The sequence below is a fragment of the Pyxicephalus adspersus genome, chromosome 5, assembly GCF_032062135.1.
Source record: "Pyxicephalus adspersus chromosome 5, UCB_Pads_2.0, whole genome shotgun sequence".
Taxonomy (NCBI): Eukaryota; Metazoa; Chordata; class Amphibia; order Anura; family Pyxicephalidae; genus Pyxicephalus; species Pyxicephalus adspersus.
The window spans coordinates 21,636,318-21,658,701 of NC_092862.1; the positions used below are offsets into that span (position 1 = coordinate 21,636,318).

Consider the following 22,384-nt stretch of genomic DNA (forward strand, 5'->3'; position numbering starts at 1 on the left):
GAAAATGAGTAAAACAATTACGAGAATAGACCCCCTAAAGCTCATGTTAACACTGCCAAACTCCTTTATAAATCAGGAGAACCAGCCATGGTATGTACCTGTCAGGGATAAACAGTGTAACATGTGGCTACACTTAATGAAATACACAACACTCTATCACTTCTGCTTCCCAGTTGGTGATATTCAATCTAGGAACATTTAGCAAGTCACATTCTGTTATGGATGAAACCATTCATGTGTTTACCCGACCTGTTATATTTATGTGTGCAACTCAGTCTGGCAGGAAACTTTTTAGTTGGAGATCATTTTTTGGTAATTTCGGATAATTTGATATGGCTTGACACATACACAGGCTGAGAGCAATGACTGACATGAGGTGACAGAATGTAGGCTTGGAGGTTTGGTTCCCCTATGGTGGGGGCAATCCGTTATGCAGTACTGTTAATTTGGTTTTTCTTGAGTCCAGATACTCTGAGGAGACTGGAGATGTATATGCTGATTCAGAAAGGCAGTACAAAGTTATAATGTGCAAAGCACAGAAAGTCAAAACAATTATGTTTTGGTTTTATGTAATCACATCCCTAGAGGAAACTGATTGGTTGATATCGGTTTACTCTTTGCCACTTTACCAAATAAGCTTCTTGAAGCTTAGTACACACAAATTCTTTCTTCATTTCTTCTTCTGACCTTCATGTACACTTTCTGGTCAGGACAAATAATTGGTCAAGTTCTATGTTCATACTGGCAGGAGAAAAACCAATAAGAACATCATTGAAAAACACTGCCTGGTGCTGGGATGATGTCAGTCTGGGGAGGAACCATGAATTTCTGGGCATCATACTATACATATTTGGCAAATCTCAAAATTATGCAAACTCTGAACTCACCTCTAATGTAATATAAGGGGCGTATGGTCTCACCCACACAAATGGTCTAGGGTTGCATACAGATGTTACATATATTTCATGATGCATTCCATGTACACACATCACTGTTCAGTTCTCTGAAGAATCCAGATAGGAGGAGCAGAAGGTACTCTGCTGCATCCCGTCTTTCAGGATATAAAAGCAGTTGTGCCCTGCTTGGTGGTTAGACATTGGAGGACTGCTGTACACATCCTAGATTTTCACCCGAGACAATCACCATTGTTAGTCCCAGAGGACAATCATCTGGAGTGTGTATGTTATATAATAGCTTTAAATTAAGAGATGTATTCCTTCCTAAGCCACCAATCAAAACTATTCTAACTGTCTTCAAGGATTTTAATCCAAATGGTTGCACAGCCAACACAGGCATATGTAATTTCATTATAACGAAGGGTCGTTGCGCTATACATTGTACTAACTGCATTAGCTCCTTTATATTGGATAATAATAAAAGCACATTTAGACTTTGTAGCTCCTATCTTTAGTTTTCTACTGGACTGCTGTTGTATACACTATATTTCCCATTTGGTGCATATAGCAAACAATGACACCAGGGGTTCCTAGGAGAAGGCTTACATACTGCAAACGTGTCTACATATCATTGTGAAGTCTGCCAATACTAATGTCGGTGGTGTCACAGCTCTGGCGCTTTGCTCTGCTTATCATATGGAGGCATGGACATTCAGGAGGTGGCGTGGAAGCAGTGAATGAGTGCCAAATCAAAAACTCTAATATAGGTTTCTTTGAAGGTTCTGTCACTAACAAATGCCAATTTAATGACCAGTAGGTGACCACAAGCTCTTTTCTATTAGTGTGCATTATGCAGAACAAGACACTAAAAGCAACATTTCAAACTGCAAATGTTTTCTTTTTAACTTCAGTGATATTCAAACCAGCTGTAAGGATTCAGATCACACTAGCTCTTGTTTTATGAATGTCCTCCTGCAACAAGCAAAGCCATGGAATGCCCTTAAAAAGAATGTTTGATATAAAACAGATGTTCCATCTTCTAGTAGGGCTGCTGCTGTAGTGCCATGTTAGGTAATTAATCCAAACGCTTCTCCGGCTCTGCAGGCGTATTAATAAAAATGACTTTGTTTTTCTTTGGTTAATTCATGGGAGGAGCAGCTCAGAACCCAGGGGAGGCAGGGAAGATCGCTTTATTAGCCAAGGGGTTTAGGGCTAGGAATTCTGGCTCCCAATGTTACACATACAATTAATTACAAGAGACAAACAGCTCTAGAAGGGAGTTGAGGGGAATCGCATGGAACATCTATAACATTGCACAAGCACTCCATTAAAGTCTCACTACGGGGGCAACTGACCAGCGCGTGCCTCGTGTCCAAGTGATTCTTACACAATCAAGATTGATGTTTTGGCTTCTACAAATAGAGTGATTAATAATCATATGCTGAATAGCCTATCATATGCATGTGATAGGGTCAAGACAGGATATTGCAAACAATTGCTGTGTTTTGTAATAGTCACAAGAAGCTTGTAGGTAGTTGCAGTTTGAAACAGATTTTTAGCTAGGCCACACACAGAAAATTTTCCCCCACTCAACTCTCTTTGAATTTTTTTTTTAAATTGTTGTATTCAGGTTTTAAATGTGTCGAATGAATGCAAAACGAAAGCATAGGAAACCCAAAAGCAGAGACTGTACGTGTATTGGTTCAGACTGGATACAAACAATGTGTTTTAAACCTAATACAAAACACCAGATAAAAAAATAACAATATTCAGCTTCAATCTACAGATTTCCATAGTTTTTGCCAGATTTCCTGACTTTGATGACCAAAATCCTTCAAATGGGGGAGAAGGAGAGTAGACACCTCCCTCACTTGAAAAAGGGAGTTATATCATAAAGAAAAGAGAAGAAAACCATAGGTTGTCAAGGAGCAACAAAGGAGTTTAGTTGGCAATTTTAGTTTATATTGGCTTAAGTGCAATGAACAATTAAATATATGATGCCAATTTTTTGAAATATACAAAAATACTAATACATGTTAAGAGGCAGTATATCGCTACAGTATATCTTTACCTATCAGTGGCTATGGTGATGTTAACCAGCCACACCCAATGCAGTATACCCTTGTAAAGTTTATACTAGTCATACACCCTGATGATTTAATCAGGGAATGACCATTAATATTGTGTACTGTACTAGTATTTTTGTATATTTCAAAAAAATTGGTATCGTATATTTAATTGTTTTGCACTTGCACTTAAGCCAATATAAACTAAAATTGCCAACTAAAACACATCTATGGTTTTCTTCTTTTCTCTTTATGACCTGAATCCTTCATCCTCCTTGCTCTGAGCCCTGGATGTCCTGGACATACCTTGGCCTGTAAGTGAAGTTTGAGTGAGCTCTGCTTTTTCATCCTAGCAGTATGTTTTTTGCTAGCACATAAACTTTTTGGCTCCTTGTACTGTTTCTAACTACCCTTTCTGAGCTATGCTGTACAAGAAGCTGATAACAGGTTAAATTCAGGGTCGGTTGGTTGTTGTAAAAAAATGTATTTATGATAATAACATTGCATTCATTTGTGTCATTTTATATCTGCCTAGAGTTCAGTTTTAAACAAGTTTGTTTTTAAAAATCCTCAAATCAAGATGCTCATTTTCAAAATATCAAGATTTTGGATCAATTCTGCAAATGATTCTTCATAAATAATGGGTTGTATATGGGAACATTATTTTTCCTGAATTCCCCTGCATCTTCAATTCCTAATCAGAAGTACTATTATTTATAATATGACAAATATTTTGTTATTGTGTGTAAGACCAGATAAACACTGAGGAATATATAGCTGGTAAGAGGGGTCTGCAATGCATGTCCAGCAAATCTGGTGATCCCTGATCATAATATCAGAGTAAAAAAACACAAACCAAAATAGTGTAACCCAGCAGATAAATGATAACCTGGCTGCAAAGAAGTGAGTGATCCCTTTAGAAGGATACACTTACCAATACCATATGTAGAGATTTTGGAGAAATTGCAAACAGGTCTTCCCGGTCACTGGACTCTGCTTAATGGTGAGCAATGCAGTAACAATCCCAAACAGAAAGTTTATGCTTTAGAAAAACCACAGCTCGAAAAATGTTAAAAACATGAAATAGACCTTAACTTTCTACTGACAATTACACTGCATTTCATATTTACCATGAATCAAATTTTTGACAGGGCGACTTTTACATTCTGGATTTAAGGATGAATTGACAATAGGTCCCCAATCTACTGCACACAAAAACAAGTGACCCAAAAAACATGTGTCCTTACCTGCTGCCAAGCTTGGATTGCAGTATTAATGGAGTGCACAGAGTGTTGTCCAAAGTCTATAAATATTGGATCCACCAGCACTGTGCTGTCAATTAACTTTTCCAGGGTTCCCACCGATACTGATATCTGGCCTTGCACATGAAATTGTTTTACTAGGCTTCTCATGGTCAGGTTTCGGCATTCCAAGAGCTGGCAGTCTGCCTCGCTGGAGAACTGCACCTCTTTGAACAATGTGGTTCCACTCCACTGCCGCAGGTAAACTTGGGGCTCCTTCAAAGACACCAGCATGTATTCAAGATCACCTGGCATTGTTTTATCAGAAATAAATGGCTGCAGACATCTCTGTGGAACTAGAAACAAAATGGTAAACCATAAAAGAAAATTTAGTAAACATAAGTAGTTCAAGAAATCTAGGAGTACCTGTTGATACCATCATAAACCAATCTAAACCATAACTGGATGACAATTGCTAAAGCACTGTGAATAATATTTTAATGAAATATTTTTTTTAACATTTTCATCTATTTTTATGTGTATTTCAGTATCGCTGATCCTCTGACATTTACTATATTCATGTGCATTGCGTAATGTGTGCATAGCCACTTATAGTCTCTACCAGGTGCACATGGACTAATACTGAGCACATACATAGCCACTAATCAGAGCTCCCCTCTTAACAAAGCTAACTTTGTTGAAATAAAGTCATATTAACTGCAATTGTGTATTGCTTCATCAAGACTCATGTTGCAAGAACACAGGTTTTTACACAGGTGGTAGATGTGTTTCTGTATGTAGCAGCAGTGTAGGTAGGAGGGATGTGTAGCAGAAGTGTAGCTCCAGGTGTCAGGCTAATAACCACAGTGGTGAATAGAATGCAAAAAACATGGAAGAGATGACTAAAAAGAACAACACATTGCTAGACCATCAAAAGTAAAACATAATAAAAAAAAATGTAATTCCCTTAAAGACTTCCTTTATAAAGAATCCTAATAGCTCTAAATCGGAACACTTTTATTGTGTAAATTAGGTTTTTTCCAAACCCTAATTACCTTTACACAGCCGAATAAAGAAACAATTTGAAATGGGCATCGTTAAAAATCCCAACCATAAACAGATCTATTCAAACACTATGAAGGCCAAGAAAAACATGACGGTACATGGAAAAAGGAAGCAATTTGTATAGAAAATATGACAGGCTCACAGATTTTCAGACCAGAATGAAAGTTTTATAGTAAGTAAAAAACTTGTCCACTGTATAAATATAGCATGTCAATCACAACACGACTTCTGTAATCTATACAAACATTGGAGTTTAAACCAGTGTGTAAGTGTCAAAATTAAAGGGCAGCTAAAAACCAGCACCTACATATTTAGCTATGCATGGGACGAACAACCCATAGACCTATGGACTGTTACTATTTACTGGAGTCAATACAGAGGGTGCAAAGATGTATGCTGGACTTCCATCCAGGAAAAACTGAAGTATACCAGTTAACACCACTGGTAATGTTGAAAATTATTTTCTCTACTGGTTTGTGATTTAGAAGACATATTCCTAATCAAATCCACTGCAGGCTTTTTCCGGTCTCTCATATGTAGAAACTCCTATGTACAGAAGTGTTTGAGCTAAAACAATCTACATGATTACCAATCAGAAAAAAACTTGCCTCAGAAATTAGTCTGATTAATGATGGACCAAACAGAAAGAGAGAGATAAAGTTGTACAGTATTGGTTTCCAAAAGGAAAGCCACCAACCTTATATCTGAGGATTTGTGGTATCTAGATGAAATGTACTGTAAAGGATGCAGATTAGGATATACTGAGTGCTTTTAGCTGCATTCCTGAATAGCATTTATAGTTCACATAGTGATTTTATCTTTTTCTTGGAATTACCCCATAACAACTTTGCTTTCCGAAGTTATAAGTACTGTACTGTTAATTTTCTGTGTTTTTGCTTGCACCATTATTGATAGCAACATGCTAAAGGGAAAGAATGTGCACACATACCGATGATTGTGAAAATGAACACTGGTTAAGTTACTTTTATATACTGCACAGTGTTTTGTATAGCAGTGAAAAAAACTGGAGAAAAGATGTCCTGCCAACTAGAGAAGTAGAAGGGAAAGAAGAAAAAAAAGCGGCCCTGCAATATCAAGAGGCAATGTAAAGAAGTGTAGACTGAAGCTGTTACCAACAAGAATGCTTGTGTGGGTTGGAAGGATAAGAGGCAGAGATATAAGTGACAGTAGTACTGATGAAGATAAAAGGTGTGTTAAAGTGAGTGCTGCAAGAATAATGACCACCAAAAAATTGTTACTATTTAAATAACATCTTCTTTAATACTTTCTTAGTTATCCTGCTAAAATTATATATAAATATATATATATATACACATACACATACACACATTCAATAAAAATAACAAAACAGCATCAACTTTGTTATTTCATAATAGTTCTAAATGCAATTAAAAAATGTAGGAACCCAACGACAGAAGAATTATGAAAGAGAAAGAAATATGAGAATGATTCAGTATGATTCAGTGTGCATAAAAGGTATTTGTATTTATACAAATAAATCCACACAAATTCCTAATCTGGTCAGAACAAACTTCCTGCTCCTAACAAAATTAAATTAAAAATTCTTAGGAACTGCAAGCTCTTAGGCTAAGGCGAAGTTCAGACTAATGGTCTGTGCTTTCAAAAAATGGCTAACATTGGGCAAATGGGTTAAAAGCCGCATAGCTTTTTGAACATTACATGTAGCATCCAGGGGAGGTTTGACACCTAAAAAATTGTCCACAAATGAAAAAAAAATCAAAAAAAGAAAACTGTGTGGGGTTTTCCCTAATATAAAACCCATTTTTTTTATTAGGCTTGGGACCTTTGTCGATTGGAAATGATGCAGCTAGAGTTTGTGCCCCCCTCCTGTTTATAAAAGCTTCTCTGGAGTCTGGCTTGCCAAAGATGGAAGAGGGCAAAGGACTGTACAAAACCAGACTCAAAAGTGTTGTGAGGGGGAGTTTATTGGAATCTGTAAGCACCCTTAAATAAGGTGGGGTCTCCGGATATCCACTCTCTCACCCTGGGGAATGAGTACTGACTACATAGTACCCCCTACCCATTCCTAGAAATAATAAATCAGATAAAATCATGAATGTGCGTTTAATGAAATTGCCCTGTATAAAGTATTTAAATTCCACCAGCACTCACAGAGATCTGCATCTGAATGCTTAACTGTTAAAAAATGCAACATTTAACAGTAAGTGCCTAATTGGACATGAAAGAATGGCTGGTTTAATGCCATAAAAATATGAAAACATAGCACATGCCACTGTTGCATAAATCAATAAAATGTTTATGTATAATCAGTTCTAATATTGTACCTGAGCCTAACTGATCCAGATGATGGCACAAATGTAGCTCCAGGTGCGCAAACTGAACTGACACTCCAAATGATGGAACCAACCATGGTGTGAAGCAGGAATCCACCCTTGTACAAGCTGCAAGTGCTGTTGGAGTCACAAGTTGGTCACAAGCACCTTGAGATCCAGATTCACTTTCAGAGCTATGGGAAACAATTTTTTTAATAAAACAATGTCAAAAATATAAAATGTTTTATGATAACAGCAGATGGCCTTGTTCATTTGCCCAAAATATTCTAAGAAAGTGCAGCCAAGATAATTATATTTAATTTCACATCTGACCATTAGAATTTGCATAAATATTTATCTGGAAAAAAGTGGCATTCAATTGTGTAATTATATAAGAATAATGTTATTCTTTCCTATTTATAAATACAAATGTTACAGTTAACTAGCCAAAAAAGATAGAAGCAGAAGAAAAGCTAAGGGAGAAAAAAACTGAGGCAGCTGTAATTAATTTACTCATTTAAGAAAAATAAAATTAAAAAAGGAAAATCAGATGTTGGTGCTTCTAAATGACCGGTAATAACATTTGATATTTGTTGTCGCCAATAATACTGTAGGCACAAGGAAAAAGTCAAGAAATAAATACTAACAAGGGCAGATTACATTTTAAGATATAAAAATAAAAAAAAACTATTTACTGTGGTCAGAACATCCCATGTGAAAATGGGTAAAAGTAAGGAAGATAAATTATTCTAAAAATGAAGAATTTGTTGGAAAGGAATAAATTAGGAATTCAACTATTCTAGTCATTACTGCTCTACGAAAGGGGTCAGTCCATTGGAAACAGAAAAGCTGCTGAAACAAAAAAACACTGCTGATTCTCTTATTACAGTAAGAAGCTTTTAATGCGGAGCTAATGACTAGATTAAAAGTAACTCAAGCTAATACCAATATGCAGTGGAAACACTTCCTCCAGCACTATCATGTGAATCCGGAGGTGGAGCTTGGTCACCGAAAACTCACAGGAAATTGGTTGGATGACACTGGGTGTCACTCAACTCAGAAGATAATCAACACCTCAACACTGGTTTGTTGCTACCACTAACATTTCATAGCTGTAACATGTTAACATTGTTTAAATGTTTTTTAACCTTTCATCTTTCATTATAAGAATACCTGGTGATTCCGCAACTGAGGTTCTTGATGGTCCACTGCTCGTGATCTGTTGTGAAGTGAAATCTCCCAACTGTACTCCTTAACTATTATTCCATTTACCCAATAATTAAAGATGAAAGGTAGCTGTGCAAATTAGTTGTGCAGCCAGTGCTGGAGGAGCTATTTGCTATTCCCAGCAAGCAAGAACTTATTCACCCCCGCTTGCCCTAAAGACAAGGGCTTACACCCTGAATGAATAAGAGCTATGTTGGTGAGTTCTTTCACCCCTATAAGCTAGTGCTTCTTGACTAGGGTCCCATGTAACCCTTTAGTTCCTCTATAGGTTGCTAGGGGTTCCTTAATCAATTTGCACCTCTCAGGTCAGTTACCACTAATCTTTTGGCTATCTCTAAGAGTGACATTCTTTCACTGGTCAGCAATGTATGAGGCATTCTTCATATTGAACATTCTTCAAATGTACAATAAGTACTGTACTGTAAGTTGTGAATATATTAACTTTAGAAGGGGTTCCCTGAAGACATCAAAGGTATTTCAAGGTGCTCCCCCACAGTAAAAGGGTGGAAGAAAGCACTCCCACAAGACTTACAAGACAATGTTCTCTGATGGATGGAGATGTTATTCTCACTTGTAGGCAGCAGTTGTGTTTAGTTACAATATTTTTTATAGGTATGTTTTTCACCCAAGAGTAGCTGACTTGGTAAGAGATTGTAAGTATAACCAAAGAATGTAAGTGGACCTTCTAATCTAGTACAGGGACCATTTTTAGACACTTTGAAACTATTAATAATTTATTGACAGGTGCTTTTGGGGTACTGCAAGCAAGTTTCTATTCTCATGGACTTTAATGGGAATGCAAAACCCATCTGATGCAAATAAAAGCCCTTTAACAGAGCCCCCCCCCCCCCCCAAGCTAAGGGGTGAGGAAGCCCCTATGTTATTTTAAAGATTTTTTTGCAAAGTATGACATGTAATGATAGTTGGTTCTAGCAGCAGCTAAAAAAGTTCCTGGAGGGACCTTTTGGGTTTATATTAGGTGGCTACATAAGATATATATAAAAGCTATATAAATAATATATATAAAGCTCTAGAGGTCTTGTTTAGTTAAACAAAAACACAGTCATGCATTTAAAAAGAGATGTTGCTTATGGTTTTGATCCCTTCCTGTGCTTCCCAAGATTTTGAAGACATAATACATGCTTAATTTTGAAAAAAGCAAGTTAATATGTATCTGCCAGTACTGCTATGGACCACACAAAGCTAAGGGTCAAACCATGACATTTTTGTCCCTCCATGATCTGAATCACCCAGCCAAAAATGATCAGCAAGGGGGGAAGGATTTTATAATGTGTGGAAATTCTATTAAATGTATTTGAGTTAGTATCAGTTTTTGACCTCAAGACTCAAACTACAGCCTTTGGTTGCCATATAATCATCCCTCTGCAAACGATCACACCAGGCCAGAACAAACACAAGCCTCAATTTAAATCACATTTAACCATCATTAAAGCACTGTGCAGTTTGGGAATGCTGTTTATGTTCTCACACTTGTGTCCTAACCTAAAACACAGAGATTACTGCATGGTGAAGTGTTTACTTGTAAGCGTTGTTCAAATTAGCTGGGATGTGAAATATGCTTTCCCCCCACAGAAGGATGTTTAGAATGAGTTAGATAGCACTGTTCTCGTAACGTGGGGCCATTTTCATGATTAATGAAAACCTTAAAAAAAAAATTACACATTTCATAAAGATGTCATCCTAAAGTTAAATATGTATATAAAAAAAGACCCTCCTGTTGTGTGAGTCACAAAGACAAGAAGCAATGATATATTGACAAGGTGCAAATCACTTTTGATAACCAAATACATTCTAAGATTCTAATTCAGTGGGTTACCACAAACCAGCTTCTAAAAAACAGCACCCAGTATAATATCTGTGAAACTGTATGAGAAGATCAAAAATATAATCTATTGAGCAGTAACTAGAACTCAGCAGGTCATTATGCCATTAAAAAACCCAATATGATTAAAACATAAAACATTATAAAATAACTATAACTTCATCCTCCATTGGTGTATGCTAAAATATGATTTATACATTTTTATAATACAAAAATGTATAGTAGGGTCTAATAACTCCTGTATGACGATTTACCCCTATATCAGTGAATCTTTTACATGTATACATAGGTTTTAACAAGTCCCTGGCAGGAGAATATAGAGCAGTGTTTCTCACCTGGGGCTTCTCCAGACCATTCTGTAAGTTCCGTGAGCAATGAGGTATTTGGACTTCTCAAGTTAATTTAGATGACACCAATGATCTTTTTAGCTATTGGTATGGGTGGCTGCCTTCCAACTGGCCAGCATTATCAGGGGCATTATTCCCACATGAATATAACCTATAATTATCCAATTTATAAAGGTAATGCAGCACTATATCATAAATACTGTTCTCTTAATTTGCTGTTATATGTACAAGGCCACTGGTATAATACTGCATACAAATTCAGGACCAAACATCTTTAAAGGTAGAATAAAGCAGTTTAGAGAAGATAATAAAAGTTGGTATTAGTATAGTATATAGAAATATACTTGGTGTTCACTGCCTCCCTTTTTGCAGAACCATACCAGGAGTGCTTTGCATGTAACTACATCCTAAAGCAGACCTAAAGTCCTTTTTTCATCCTTTTATATAATGTAAAAATAACTTTCTTTTTTTTTGCATCCTTTAAAAAAATAAAAAGATGAAGCACCTCTACTTTCCGCAACGATCGCCGCAACGGGAGGCTCCTAGCTGAACCTTCAGCACATGCCCAACCTGCAGGCATGCACAAAAAGAGCCTTTTCGGGAAAAAATACCGATCTCAAGCATGTGCAATGAGATTGGCACTCTTTTTTTCTTCATCTACGCCACACAATTCCACGTCTGCGCAGTGTGGGACATTGGGTGACATACGAAGCAGGCCAAAGAAGGTGGTGGCGCCTGGTGCTTCCTCCACTCTGGGAGGAAGGAGGCTACCGGGACAACATTGGTCCCAATCGAGGAAAGATCCAGCGAGATCGAGGAATCTGCGGGATTAAAGGTAAGTGAGATATTTTTTATTTTTGATTGAGTTCTGCTTTAAGGTTCCAGTTATGTTTTTATAATGTCTATTTTTAATATATTGCTTAAAAAACATATAAGGTAATTTAAATAATTGATATATGTGCCCAAAGTTCTATTAAAATATTTTGTACTTTTTTGTTAATTCTTTTATAAAGAAATGTGGCATCATATGTCATATTGCCAGCTAACTGAAAATTCCTATAGTAGTGACAACCATAGAAAGAAGTTGTCATCTGTAAGCCTTTAGGCACATTGGTTGCCAGACTTCTGATATTTACCCAGTTCACCAATATACTGAAAATGGATCTACAACTGGCATAAGGCATAAGGTAGAGCTTATGCAGCTGTTGTCAATTCTTTAGAAATGTCATATTTTCAGTTACTGCCCGTCTGAAGTTAATTTTAAAAAGTTTAAAAAACTCAATTTAAAACCCACAGACGTAAACCTTACATTACATTTCCATCTTATGTTGTCCGATACCCTATTTTATAATTTATCTTTAAAGCTCTAATGTGATTCTTTCCCTGAATTAACCTAGGACACAACCTGATAAATAAAATAAGAGGTAATAAATGTACAACTGTAAAATCAGTAAACCTAACTAAGTGAAGCTGTGGTTAATGTGTCTGTGCCTATACTGTAGCCGGGGATACATCTACATAGTGACTAATTAAATAATTAGTAGTGCATGAAAAGAGAAAGAAGGGTAGTGGTCTCAGGGCACAATATAATCATATATTTTGATGTACTTTACAATATATAAACAATACAAACAGAAAAGTGAAGCATATTTTAGTGGACCTCAACCCACATTTATGCATGGGGTTCGAAAAAGTCCTATTACTAAATAGTGTTCATCTAATGGTGAAAAACAAAGCAATAAGGGTATAAAGCATATTTTCATGGACCGTAACTACTTATTCATAAATATCATTCATAGGTCTCTGTGCTAATTAGAAACATTCCAATATTTAAATACGCATATATTAGTTCAAGGAATTAACAAAAATAGATTATGGTTTGTAAGGTGATTCCATGACTACCAAGGTCTCAAATCCCAACGTCTTTTGCCATTAGGGCATGAAACTGTAATTTTGCTATTGCAATGTGAAGTAGATGAGCAGTGAAGTATAGGACGAAATGTGTCCTTTCAGGGTTTTACAGATCCTAGAAAGGTGTCAGCAAAGAGTTCCTTAAACAGGGACCTGTACAAAACAACTTAGATGGTGTGGTCAACAGTTTGTCTATCTATAAGCTATAATTAAAGGGTAAGTTCTCACTGTTCGCTTTTTTCCACATGCCTTGCCAGCTTAGAACTATAGCACAACTAATTGCACCCCAAAAACTTTCATATAGAGCATGAAATTAAAAGTAGCTTCAACATAAAAATTTACATTTCAAAATTAAATCATCCCTTAAAATACTTCACTATTTGGGATTATAATGTCAAACCGATTGACAAAGAAACACTATGCTGAATTCTAACTAGCAGAATTTAACATTCCCACAGTATTCACATTACCATGGTTCCAAGTCAACCACAAAGGTAATTTTGTGGAGGTCCCAAACTCTAAAGAATTAACCCTGTCTAAAACATTTAGCTTCTCAATGACGAGATGCATTCTTTCACAATTAACATCAAGAAACCAGTCCCAGTTCTGCCCAATTAATGGAAAGCAGATGTTTAATTTTGTTATTGATTTTTTGATCCACTTTGCCGATTTCCCAGATTGTCTTGATATCTTTGACTACTTCTGCAGATGAAGCAGCGTGAAAGCAAACATGTCTATTGCAGAGGAATACTGGGAAGAAGATATTTGAACCGTTCTCTGTAGAAAGCTCTGTGGATGGGCGGCTGCATGACAAATTTCACTGTCAATTCCAAGCTCAAGCACAAAATCTAAGCCTAGAAAATTCCTTCTATCTCCACGGAGGACTGGGAAACTGGAGAAGGGCGTCCAACTGATATCTGCTTTGGGAGCAAGTCTACGAAATAGCTTCCAACTGGATTAACTTGTTGGTTGTTTACTATATAAGCAGCCTACTCCAATAGGACATTTTAATACATCTACTGGGATTCCCCTATTGCTATGCCGAGTCAGGATATTTTCAAAAACCTACACAGCAATGACATGAACCAAAGTTTATTGGAAGTTATTTTGAATGAGAAGTTTAAAACGCAATGTTCAGAAAGAATGATTGGCACAGGCCAGAAATGTAAAATGGGTTCTCATTACGTTGCTCTATTCTAACAGAATGCTATTAGCTGTCTACAAATTGCAAACAATATTACCGATGTCATTAGGTACCATCTACCCTGACCGTACTGGCTGAAAGCTGTTTCTTTTGCAAAGGTGTCCCTCATATATAGACTAGTGAGGCTTCCTTTTTTTTCCCTAATGACAACCAAGATGGAACCTATTAAAGGGAACCAATTAAGACAGGATCATGAAAACTGACATCTTTTTTGAAGGTGGGGTCTTTGCCAGCCATATCCTTTTGTTATTTAAACATGTGAAAGGCATAAAAATTTATTAACTGCCCTGACAAAAAGAGGACCTGGCTAGATGGCATTGAAAGCAGAAAAGTCTTCCCCAACACTACTCTATCAAAAAAGTAATCTTCAGTCCCTTACTCTCATCCTAACGAGAATTCTTTCTCCTTTTTAGGATCCAAATGAGAATATTTAGTGCTTTGGGAAATCCAGCACTCCACACCTTTTTATTTACTACTTAAGGATTTCATCATTGTCTGATTATCCCTCTCTATTAGTAACTGCCGATCAAAAAAAAACAAAACTATATTTTGATTGTCACCAGAACAGTAATAGAGAAGGAAATTAAAAAATATATATATTTTCCAATGGGACACTAGATGGGACATTGGATGCATTTAGGAAATTGATGGATTGACTTTGAAGGGAAAGTACAACGTATGTTTAGTTATATTTTCCGTGTGGCAATGATCTCTATTTATTAAAACTGTGATTTTGCTAGTCCTAGGCAAAGAAACACTTAAAGTACACTTTAAATGGTGGTCCCACCAGAAACTACTTTGCTGATGCTCTGTTCATACACTAGGGGGCAAAAAAAATAGTTACTCTCTATTAAGTTTAAAAAGAGTTCCCTTTGAAGCTTACACTGGGCTGAAGACTCTTTTTCAACAACCATGCGACAGTTCTGGGTGTTTAAACAACCAGTTAACAAGCAATGGTGCTATCATGTGTGAGGAACCGTAGTGAGGCACATGCTCCCTATACACAATTATAGGATGGATTTTCTTTGCTTGTGGTAGCTGAACAGAGCAGCTAGGAAGAGAAAGGAAATATAAGTTGCTGATAGGTTGCCAATAAAGTCAGCCTGTTGCTTTGCTCTGCATGAAAGCAGAACCTAAGAATGCAATGAGAAAATATTGTGGCTTCATGTATATACTTAATTATACACAGAGAAGAGTATTTCAAACAATAACACATACTAATAATTTTACTAAATACCATTAAAAGTACTCTAAATTCCTTTTTAATTGATTAAATGGGTTTATGAATAAACCAGTATTTACTATTTCCTCTGCCATTTTATTTCTCAAGTAATGCAAGAACTTTTACTGGCAAGCCCAGAGTTCTATTTACCTTTGATCATCCATAGCGCTGACATTACCATTCAATACAATTCGCCAAAGGTCTGAAGCTATCAATTCCTTCTGGTCGCTGACCGTGGTGATGCTGGGTAGCTGAAGCTCACACGGTTTGCTCTCGGAGAGACTGAACTCACGGAAGGCAACATATGACCGCTGGAGCTCATCCCAGTACTCAAGGCTACACGGGATCTATATATAAAAAAAAAAAATGTTTAATCATGCTTCAGATATTTTCGTTTTAACATGCAAGAAAATATGCAAACATTGCCTTAAAACATGCATAACTTGCCTTAAAAGACCTCAGGGTATTCTAAATAAGTTATTATGAAAAAGAACCTTACATAGAAATCATTATTTACAAGTGAGTCAGGAAGGCAAGATGACTCATAACGGAATATATTTAACAAAGAAGGAACCTAAAATCAAAAGGGCTTAAAACATAAATTAGCTCATCAAGAAGTACAACAAGCTGTATGAAATATCCCATTGTGTTTGAACACAAGAACTTGGCTCTAAATATAAAGCCCCATCTAACCAACAGATACCAATCACTAAGACACCTCTCTCTAAATATTAGTGGATGACAGGTCCTCGCATATTCCAAAGATTCAAACAATTAAGAATGCTAGAGTGTGGGAAGGCTTGAAACTTGCTTGCTTGTCTCTCTTTTAGGATTGTATTACTGTCTGCCCACATTTCCCACAGTGACACCGAAAAGAAAGGGCAAAATCTTTTTTTAAAGACTATATAAAAACAATACATTTATATTTGTAATCTTTTTCAATTAAAAAAAAGTAAAAATCACATGCAAACACATTTCAATTCATGTCGTAATGCACATTACTGCATATGATTTGGGTGAGAACCCATCGAAATGAACCCAAATGAACCATCGAAACAATTACTGTACCTCCAAACCAGGCCTGTGGTGTCGGTTCAAAAACCCTTTGGGCCTAATTTATTAAAGCTCTCCAAGGCTGAAGAGGGTAGCCTTTCATCAGTGAAGCTGGGTGATCCAGCAAACCTGGAATGGATCTCTTGAAAGTCATTTGCTATTATTCGCTGGCAAATTTTTTAAAACCTGTACCAAATCCATTCCAGGTTTTCCAAAATGTAAACCAGTAAAGTTTATGCCTAAATTTTAAACTAAAAATATAAAAAAACTTTTCATCTCCATATGGTTTGATGAGGGCTCATTGTACTCTATCAGCATGATACAGTGGAGGCTTTTAGGTAAAGGATAGATATAGTCTGAATTGAAGCTGCCAACAACAGTGCAAGAAGGTAAAATGTTAATACTTGTTATTTTATTATTTCACCAGCTGCTCATTTTAATCTTGCCTACATCTAAGATTGCTTTACATCATCTTGCCTATTCAAATATTGCCTAAAATGACAAATTGGGCCTTTTAATTCTAAGTATTATTTCATTCCCATGCAGAAAGAAGATGCAGATACATAGCCTGAAGCTATACCTTCGTCATTAAATGACACAGATGAGTCCTGAGGATTACATGTTGTGTGTGCTATGTGAAGAGTGATGACTTACTCAACACAGGAGATGAAATCCAGAACTATCTATCTGCTGTCCTTAATGCTGGCTGGGAGTCAGCTGACTGATTTGTCAGCAATTTCAGAATGACAGAAATCAGATGGCCTAAACTTCTTGTACATTAAAAAACAAACAAAAAAAAAAACAGATACACCACACATACCGATTTTAGATAGAACGCATATTATGACATATGGATTTCTCATCCAATGTGTGGTCTATTATATAAAAATGCAGTAGCTCTTGAAGCATATTGTTTAAAAAAATGACTGTAGCTGGAGTTTGTAATTATTCATATGACTTTTGAATGAACCCAGCTAGTCCTGGAATCCATTGCTTATGAGTTTATCATTCTATGCAACACTGCCAGCTTACATTATTGACGAATCATGTCTCCCAAATGTCCTAATTTTGCAAGGACGATGTGGATTCTTAGAATCCAAATGGGGAGGCGTGTAATTGTAGAAGTGGATGGAGTTCTGAAATACAATGGTATTGTTAAAAAAAGGGGTTAAAATGATTTGGATTAGAGCTTTATCAATGTAGTCATCTAAGTAGGATAGCTGCATGATTTCATTTTCCTGAGAACACAGAGTAACAATAGGCATTACCAAGCAGCTATTTCTATTTCTATGTTGTATATTAGTGAACATTTTAGGTTGTTCCATTATATATTTATATATTCTTGGTTTTCTTTTGTCGTGGAAGACCTTTTGAAATAGGCGGTGCTGTGCCTTTTATATTGTAGCAACAGAACATCTATTTTTTTTACAACCAAGGTGAGGCCCCATTTACAGCTTGATGCCCTAGTGTGTTGCGTTAGCGGCCATTACTATTCATTGAGTTAAAGCAATTTCAAGTTAAGTCAATTTAATTGAATTGGCTGTTAATAGACCAGAATGTCAAAAATGATGTGTTGGTGTGTTACAACATGTGTATTCTAATAGCGAGTTTAAAATTCTAGACACGGCAGCATGTATTGCTTTATTGCACGTGCTAAAAAAAAGCTGAACTGTAAATAGTAAAAGACCCAGGTACTGTTTTCAAGCGAGGGCAAAGATTGAAAGGAATTAAACATAATGCAAAACAGTCACCTTTTAAAGATATTCCTAGTACAGCCCTCAGTGACAATTACACTTAAACAAAAAATGACAAAACAAAGAGCGTTATGTGAGTCAATATTTTTGGAAGCACCAGGACTAATTATGGGTGTAACTTCTAAAAATACATTTATCATGTTTCTACAATTGACTGTATTTGTCTTTGTAAACCCACGTTCAGTGGGTCACATTGCTAGCAATAAAAAAAATGTACAACTGTAACTGTTTTAGGAAGATCTTTTTACCACAAAGGTCAGAGAGAAAAGTAGCAAGGCTGCAGACTGTAGTTTGTCATAACACAAGTAACAATGAACCAACTGATAATCACTGTGTCTGAATGTTCCAAGATTCCGCCACCTGTTTAAAGATCAAGGAGGACTCTGATCAGAGTAAATATGGAAAGGCACACACAGCTGGATTGTTTAGGAGAACTCAGCAGCATATTCCTGGAGGAGGTCATTGGTTCTGTTATTGCTTTTATTAATAACCTTCCTATCAAAAACGTAAATCATCTTTAGATTGTGGCTCTCGCAGGGTGGGCTTGCCTTGGAGAGAACATCGTTCTTGTTCCAGGAACAACTACTGTACAACTAAATGTACGGAGAAGACAGGAAGTGTGAGCACTTTATCTCCCTCAACAAGGCCACCTAAGAGAAGTGGAGGCAGAACACAATATCATCTTGTATTAGGTGCAGGACACCAGTTCACGCTGGGATTATGAGCCTGGCTTCCTGAAGGAGGGATAAACTGCTTACACGTTGAGCGAGTGTTTCTTCTCTTCTTTCTGTTCTGTGGCCAGATCCCTTCGAACACAATTCTTCCATGTATTCAGCTAAAGGAAAACAAAACGTCCACATGTCTTGAGACGAGAGGGAATCTTGGCAAACACAGCTGTAACTCAGCACAAGCATTTTTCATATAACACTGATCTTTATCGGATCTGCTGAGGGTAATTCAAAGCTGACAAAAGTCGCATGTCAAAACCTATTCCAATAACTATTGTACGCACTAAGCTAAATAAATAGAAGTAAATGACAAACAGATCTCTGTGGTGAAAAAAAAAGAAAAAAAAAAAAATTCTTTCTGGAGTCAGTAATCGGCTATATAAAACGATCTCCGAACCTAGCTTGTGTGGGGAGCTTTATTTAATAATCCTTGCAGGTTACTTGGATTTTTTTTGTAAGGAGCACCTGCCAAGCACATCTCTTAGTCTTCAGTGCAACACTTAACTCTGCCAATCAAAGCCTTTCAGGAGTTGGAACCTTCCTTGGACTTCCACCTCAAAATGCAAAGATGATATCTTAAACTTCATGAAAAAAGTTATTCCAAATTAGTGGCGATGAAATCTGTATGATCAGTCTATTATGCTTTTGATGAAGTTCCAAATTCACAAATTACTTAAACAGGCCTTATTTTTTTTTTATTTTATTTTTTTAGCATAAATGAGGAAACAGGATCTCCGGTTTATAATTTAAGATTTTATAATGGGCTTATCTTGGTAAAAACAGCACAGGAATACAAAATGCTGAAAGCAGTCTCCATTTTAGACATCTAAATAGTGCCCGAGTCTAATGGCCACTGACCAGGGCTGTGTTTCCTTTTATGTTCTGTGGCTGTTTTTCATTTTTTTTATGTATTACTTTGTTGCATCTACCAGGATGTCTTTGAATAAAACTTAATAAAATGGAGAGCAGGATCTATCTGTGCTATAGTTTTCTCGTAATATACTATGCTGATCTATACAGGCTGGAAATACTAACAGCAACACATAAAAGTATAAATACATAGATAAGAAAAAAAATCCTGCCTACTTTCACTTAACAGAACAGTGCATGCAAATGTATTTGAATTTGTCTTAAGTGATTAGTTTATTCCCTCAACTTAACTGTTCTATGCAATAAAGACATACACAAACCACGTGTTTCTTGCTTGTAGTAGTTCAAGTAGCTCATATCTATACTTAGAATCTCATTGGAGGGAAGAGGTGATGACAGGACTTGGTTTTGAAGACATGAATCTAGTAGAGTAGAGGCGTACTTGCAAAATCACACTCTTTGACCTTTGTCATATTTAATTCACCTTTCAGCATTTCATGGCTGCCAAAGCAGAATTTAGCATAAACAGAAAGGAGAGAGAATTTTACTTTGGAAGTTTTTTAGGAAGCAGTGTACTCAAAACAACTACACAAAATTGAAAATATGCTTTTTTCAGGGCTGCAATATCATATCAACACTGGTTTTTGAATAACCAAAAAAGAAAGGTTTACTAAATATAAAAACCTGAAAAAAGCTTGGAGGTGTATGACCCAGTATTTTCATAAGATCCTGCTGAATCAGGCATTTCTGAAAACCATAAGTCCTAGTGGTAAGCTGCCAAATGATAGCAAGCATTTTTGAAAGTGATGAAAGCACTTTTTGTCACATGATAAGATTAGTGGACATATTAGGATGTCACTGGGGAACGATTTTGAACATTTTTTTTGTTGACTTCAATTTTTAAGATTTTCAATTTTTAAGCTTATGTACACTAAAACAAGTATGCTGTAAGTGCAGTTAGTTTTCTTCTATCACATTCATTTACACACATCACATTCATCACATTCATTTACACACAAGACAGTGTGGTTAGAGGTTGTGCGCTGCTCCACGTAGTGAATAAGCAAAATTTATTTTTCTACTTACACATGTATTTGCTTTCTTTCAGATCATGTCTTGCTATGCTGTTTCTCGCTGTAAGTTTCTAAACAACCCTGATTCTTTTTGTTATATCTGTGGCAGTTTCACCACTCCCAGTCAAAGGGCGAACATCAGCACATTTGTAGAGCAAGCCTATTTGGCATATTTCAAAGTTAAACTTGGTGATCAAGATAAGTCTTTGGCCCCTCATAAGGTGTGCAAACAGTGTGTCTAGGGTTTACGGATGTGGACAAAGGGAACATGTGATAAGATGCCATTTGGTATATCTATGGTTTGGCGAGAGCAAGGAGATCATCAGTAACTGTTACTTTTGTATAGTGAAAACTTCAGGATATGACAAGAAAAATAAATGTAACACAGAGAATCCTAGTCTACCATTGGCTATACGCCCAGTGGCTCATTCAGATAAAATCCCAGTACTGGTTTGCGTTACACTACCCTCTCTTGAAAAACATGATTATGGTGATAAACTAGGTGACAACAATGATGAAGAGTTTGAAATTGAAGAGGACTCTGTTCATAAGGGATTTGATCAGGATGAGTTGATTGATTTTGCACGTCATTTGGGACTATCGAGGCTTCAGAACTAGCAACAAGACTGCGTGAGAAAAACTTACTTGAAAAAGGAACAAAGGTATTGTATTTTCGAACCAGTCTAAAGTACAGCATTTCTGCAGTACTTTAAAACTGACAGTGGCTTTGTGTATTTCCATAACATACCTGGTTTAATGGAGGACTTGGGATTTCCAATCTATAACTCAACTGAATGGCGACTATTCATCGATAGCTCAAAGCGGAGCTTAAAGGGTGTCCTCCTTCACAATGGCAATATATTTGGGTCGGTCCTCCAGTTTCTCTTTGTGAAGTATATGCAGACATTAAGAGAGTCATTGAGTTGTTGCAATATCACCAACACAATTGGGTCATCTGTGTTGACCTTAAAATGGTATGCTTCCTCCTTGGTCAGCAGCGTGGATACACCAAGTATCCCTGTTATCTGTGCATGTGGCACAGCAAAGCTTGTGAGATGCATTGGGTGGAATGTAATTGGCCTCCAAGATCTGCCCTAAAAACAGGTGATCCAAACATTCTACATGAGCCACTTGTTGATGGAAGGAATATTATATTCCCGCCTCTGTACATGAAACTGGGTTTGATAAAACAGTTCGTTAAAGCTTTGCCAACTGAAGGAGACTGTTTCCAGTACCTCATTTTGGCGTTTCCTAGCATGCCATTTGAAAAAATAAAGGCCAGTGTGTTTGATGGTCCACAGATTCGGCAGCTCATCAAAGATGAACATTTCATCAGGACAATGTCAGAAGTCGAAAAGAATGCTTAGTTATCATTCAAAGCCATTGTCAAGGACTTGGAAACACACAAGCAAAAAATTACACATAAACAGTCCAGAAACTCTTGGAGAGCTACAAAATGCTTTGTTGCAGTATGAGGATCAAGGTGCATTTTCTGCATAGCCATCTTTCTAACTTCCCGGAAAACCTTGGTGCAGTCAGTGATGAGCAAGGTGAACGATTGCACCAAGA

The 22,384-nt window shown here is 36.7% G+C and overlaps 1 protein-coding gene across 2 annotated transcripts in view; it reads right to left on the reverse strand.

Annotated features, from left to right (window-relative positions):
- Nucleotides 1–22,384, reverse strand: part of VPS13B (vacuolar protein sorting 13 homolog B) — a 520,025-nt gene that overhangs the window by 72,017 nt on the left and 425,624 nt on the right. For both annotated transcript variants that reach the window (XM_072410846.1, XM_072410847.1), the window contains exons 40-42: nucleotides 15,488–15,684; nucleotides 7,596–7,777; nucleotides 4,210–4,559 (exon numbers count right to left, since the gene is read on the reverse strand). In XM_072410846.1, coding sequence (XP_072266947.1) covers nucleotides 4,210–4,559; nucleotides 7,596–7,777; nucleotides 15,488–15,684 — 729 coding nt within the window. The remainder of the gene's footprint in view (nucleotides 1–4,209; nucleotides 4,560–7,595; nucleotides 7,778–15,487; nucleotides 15,685–22,384) is intronic.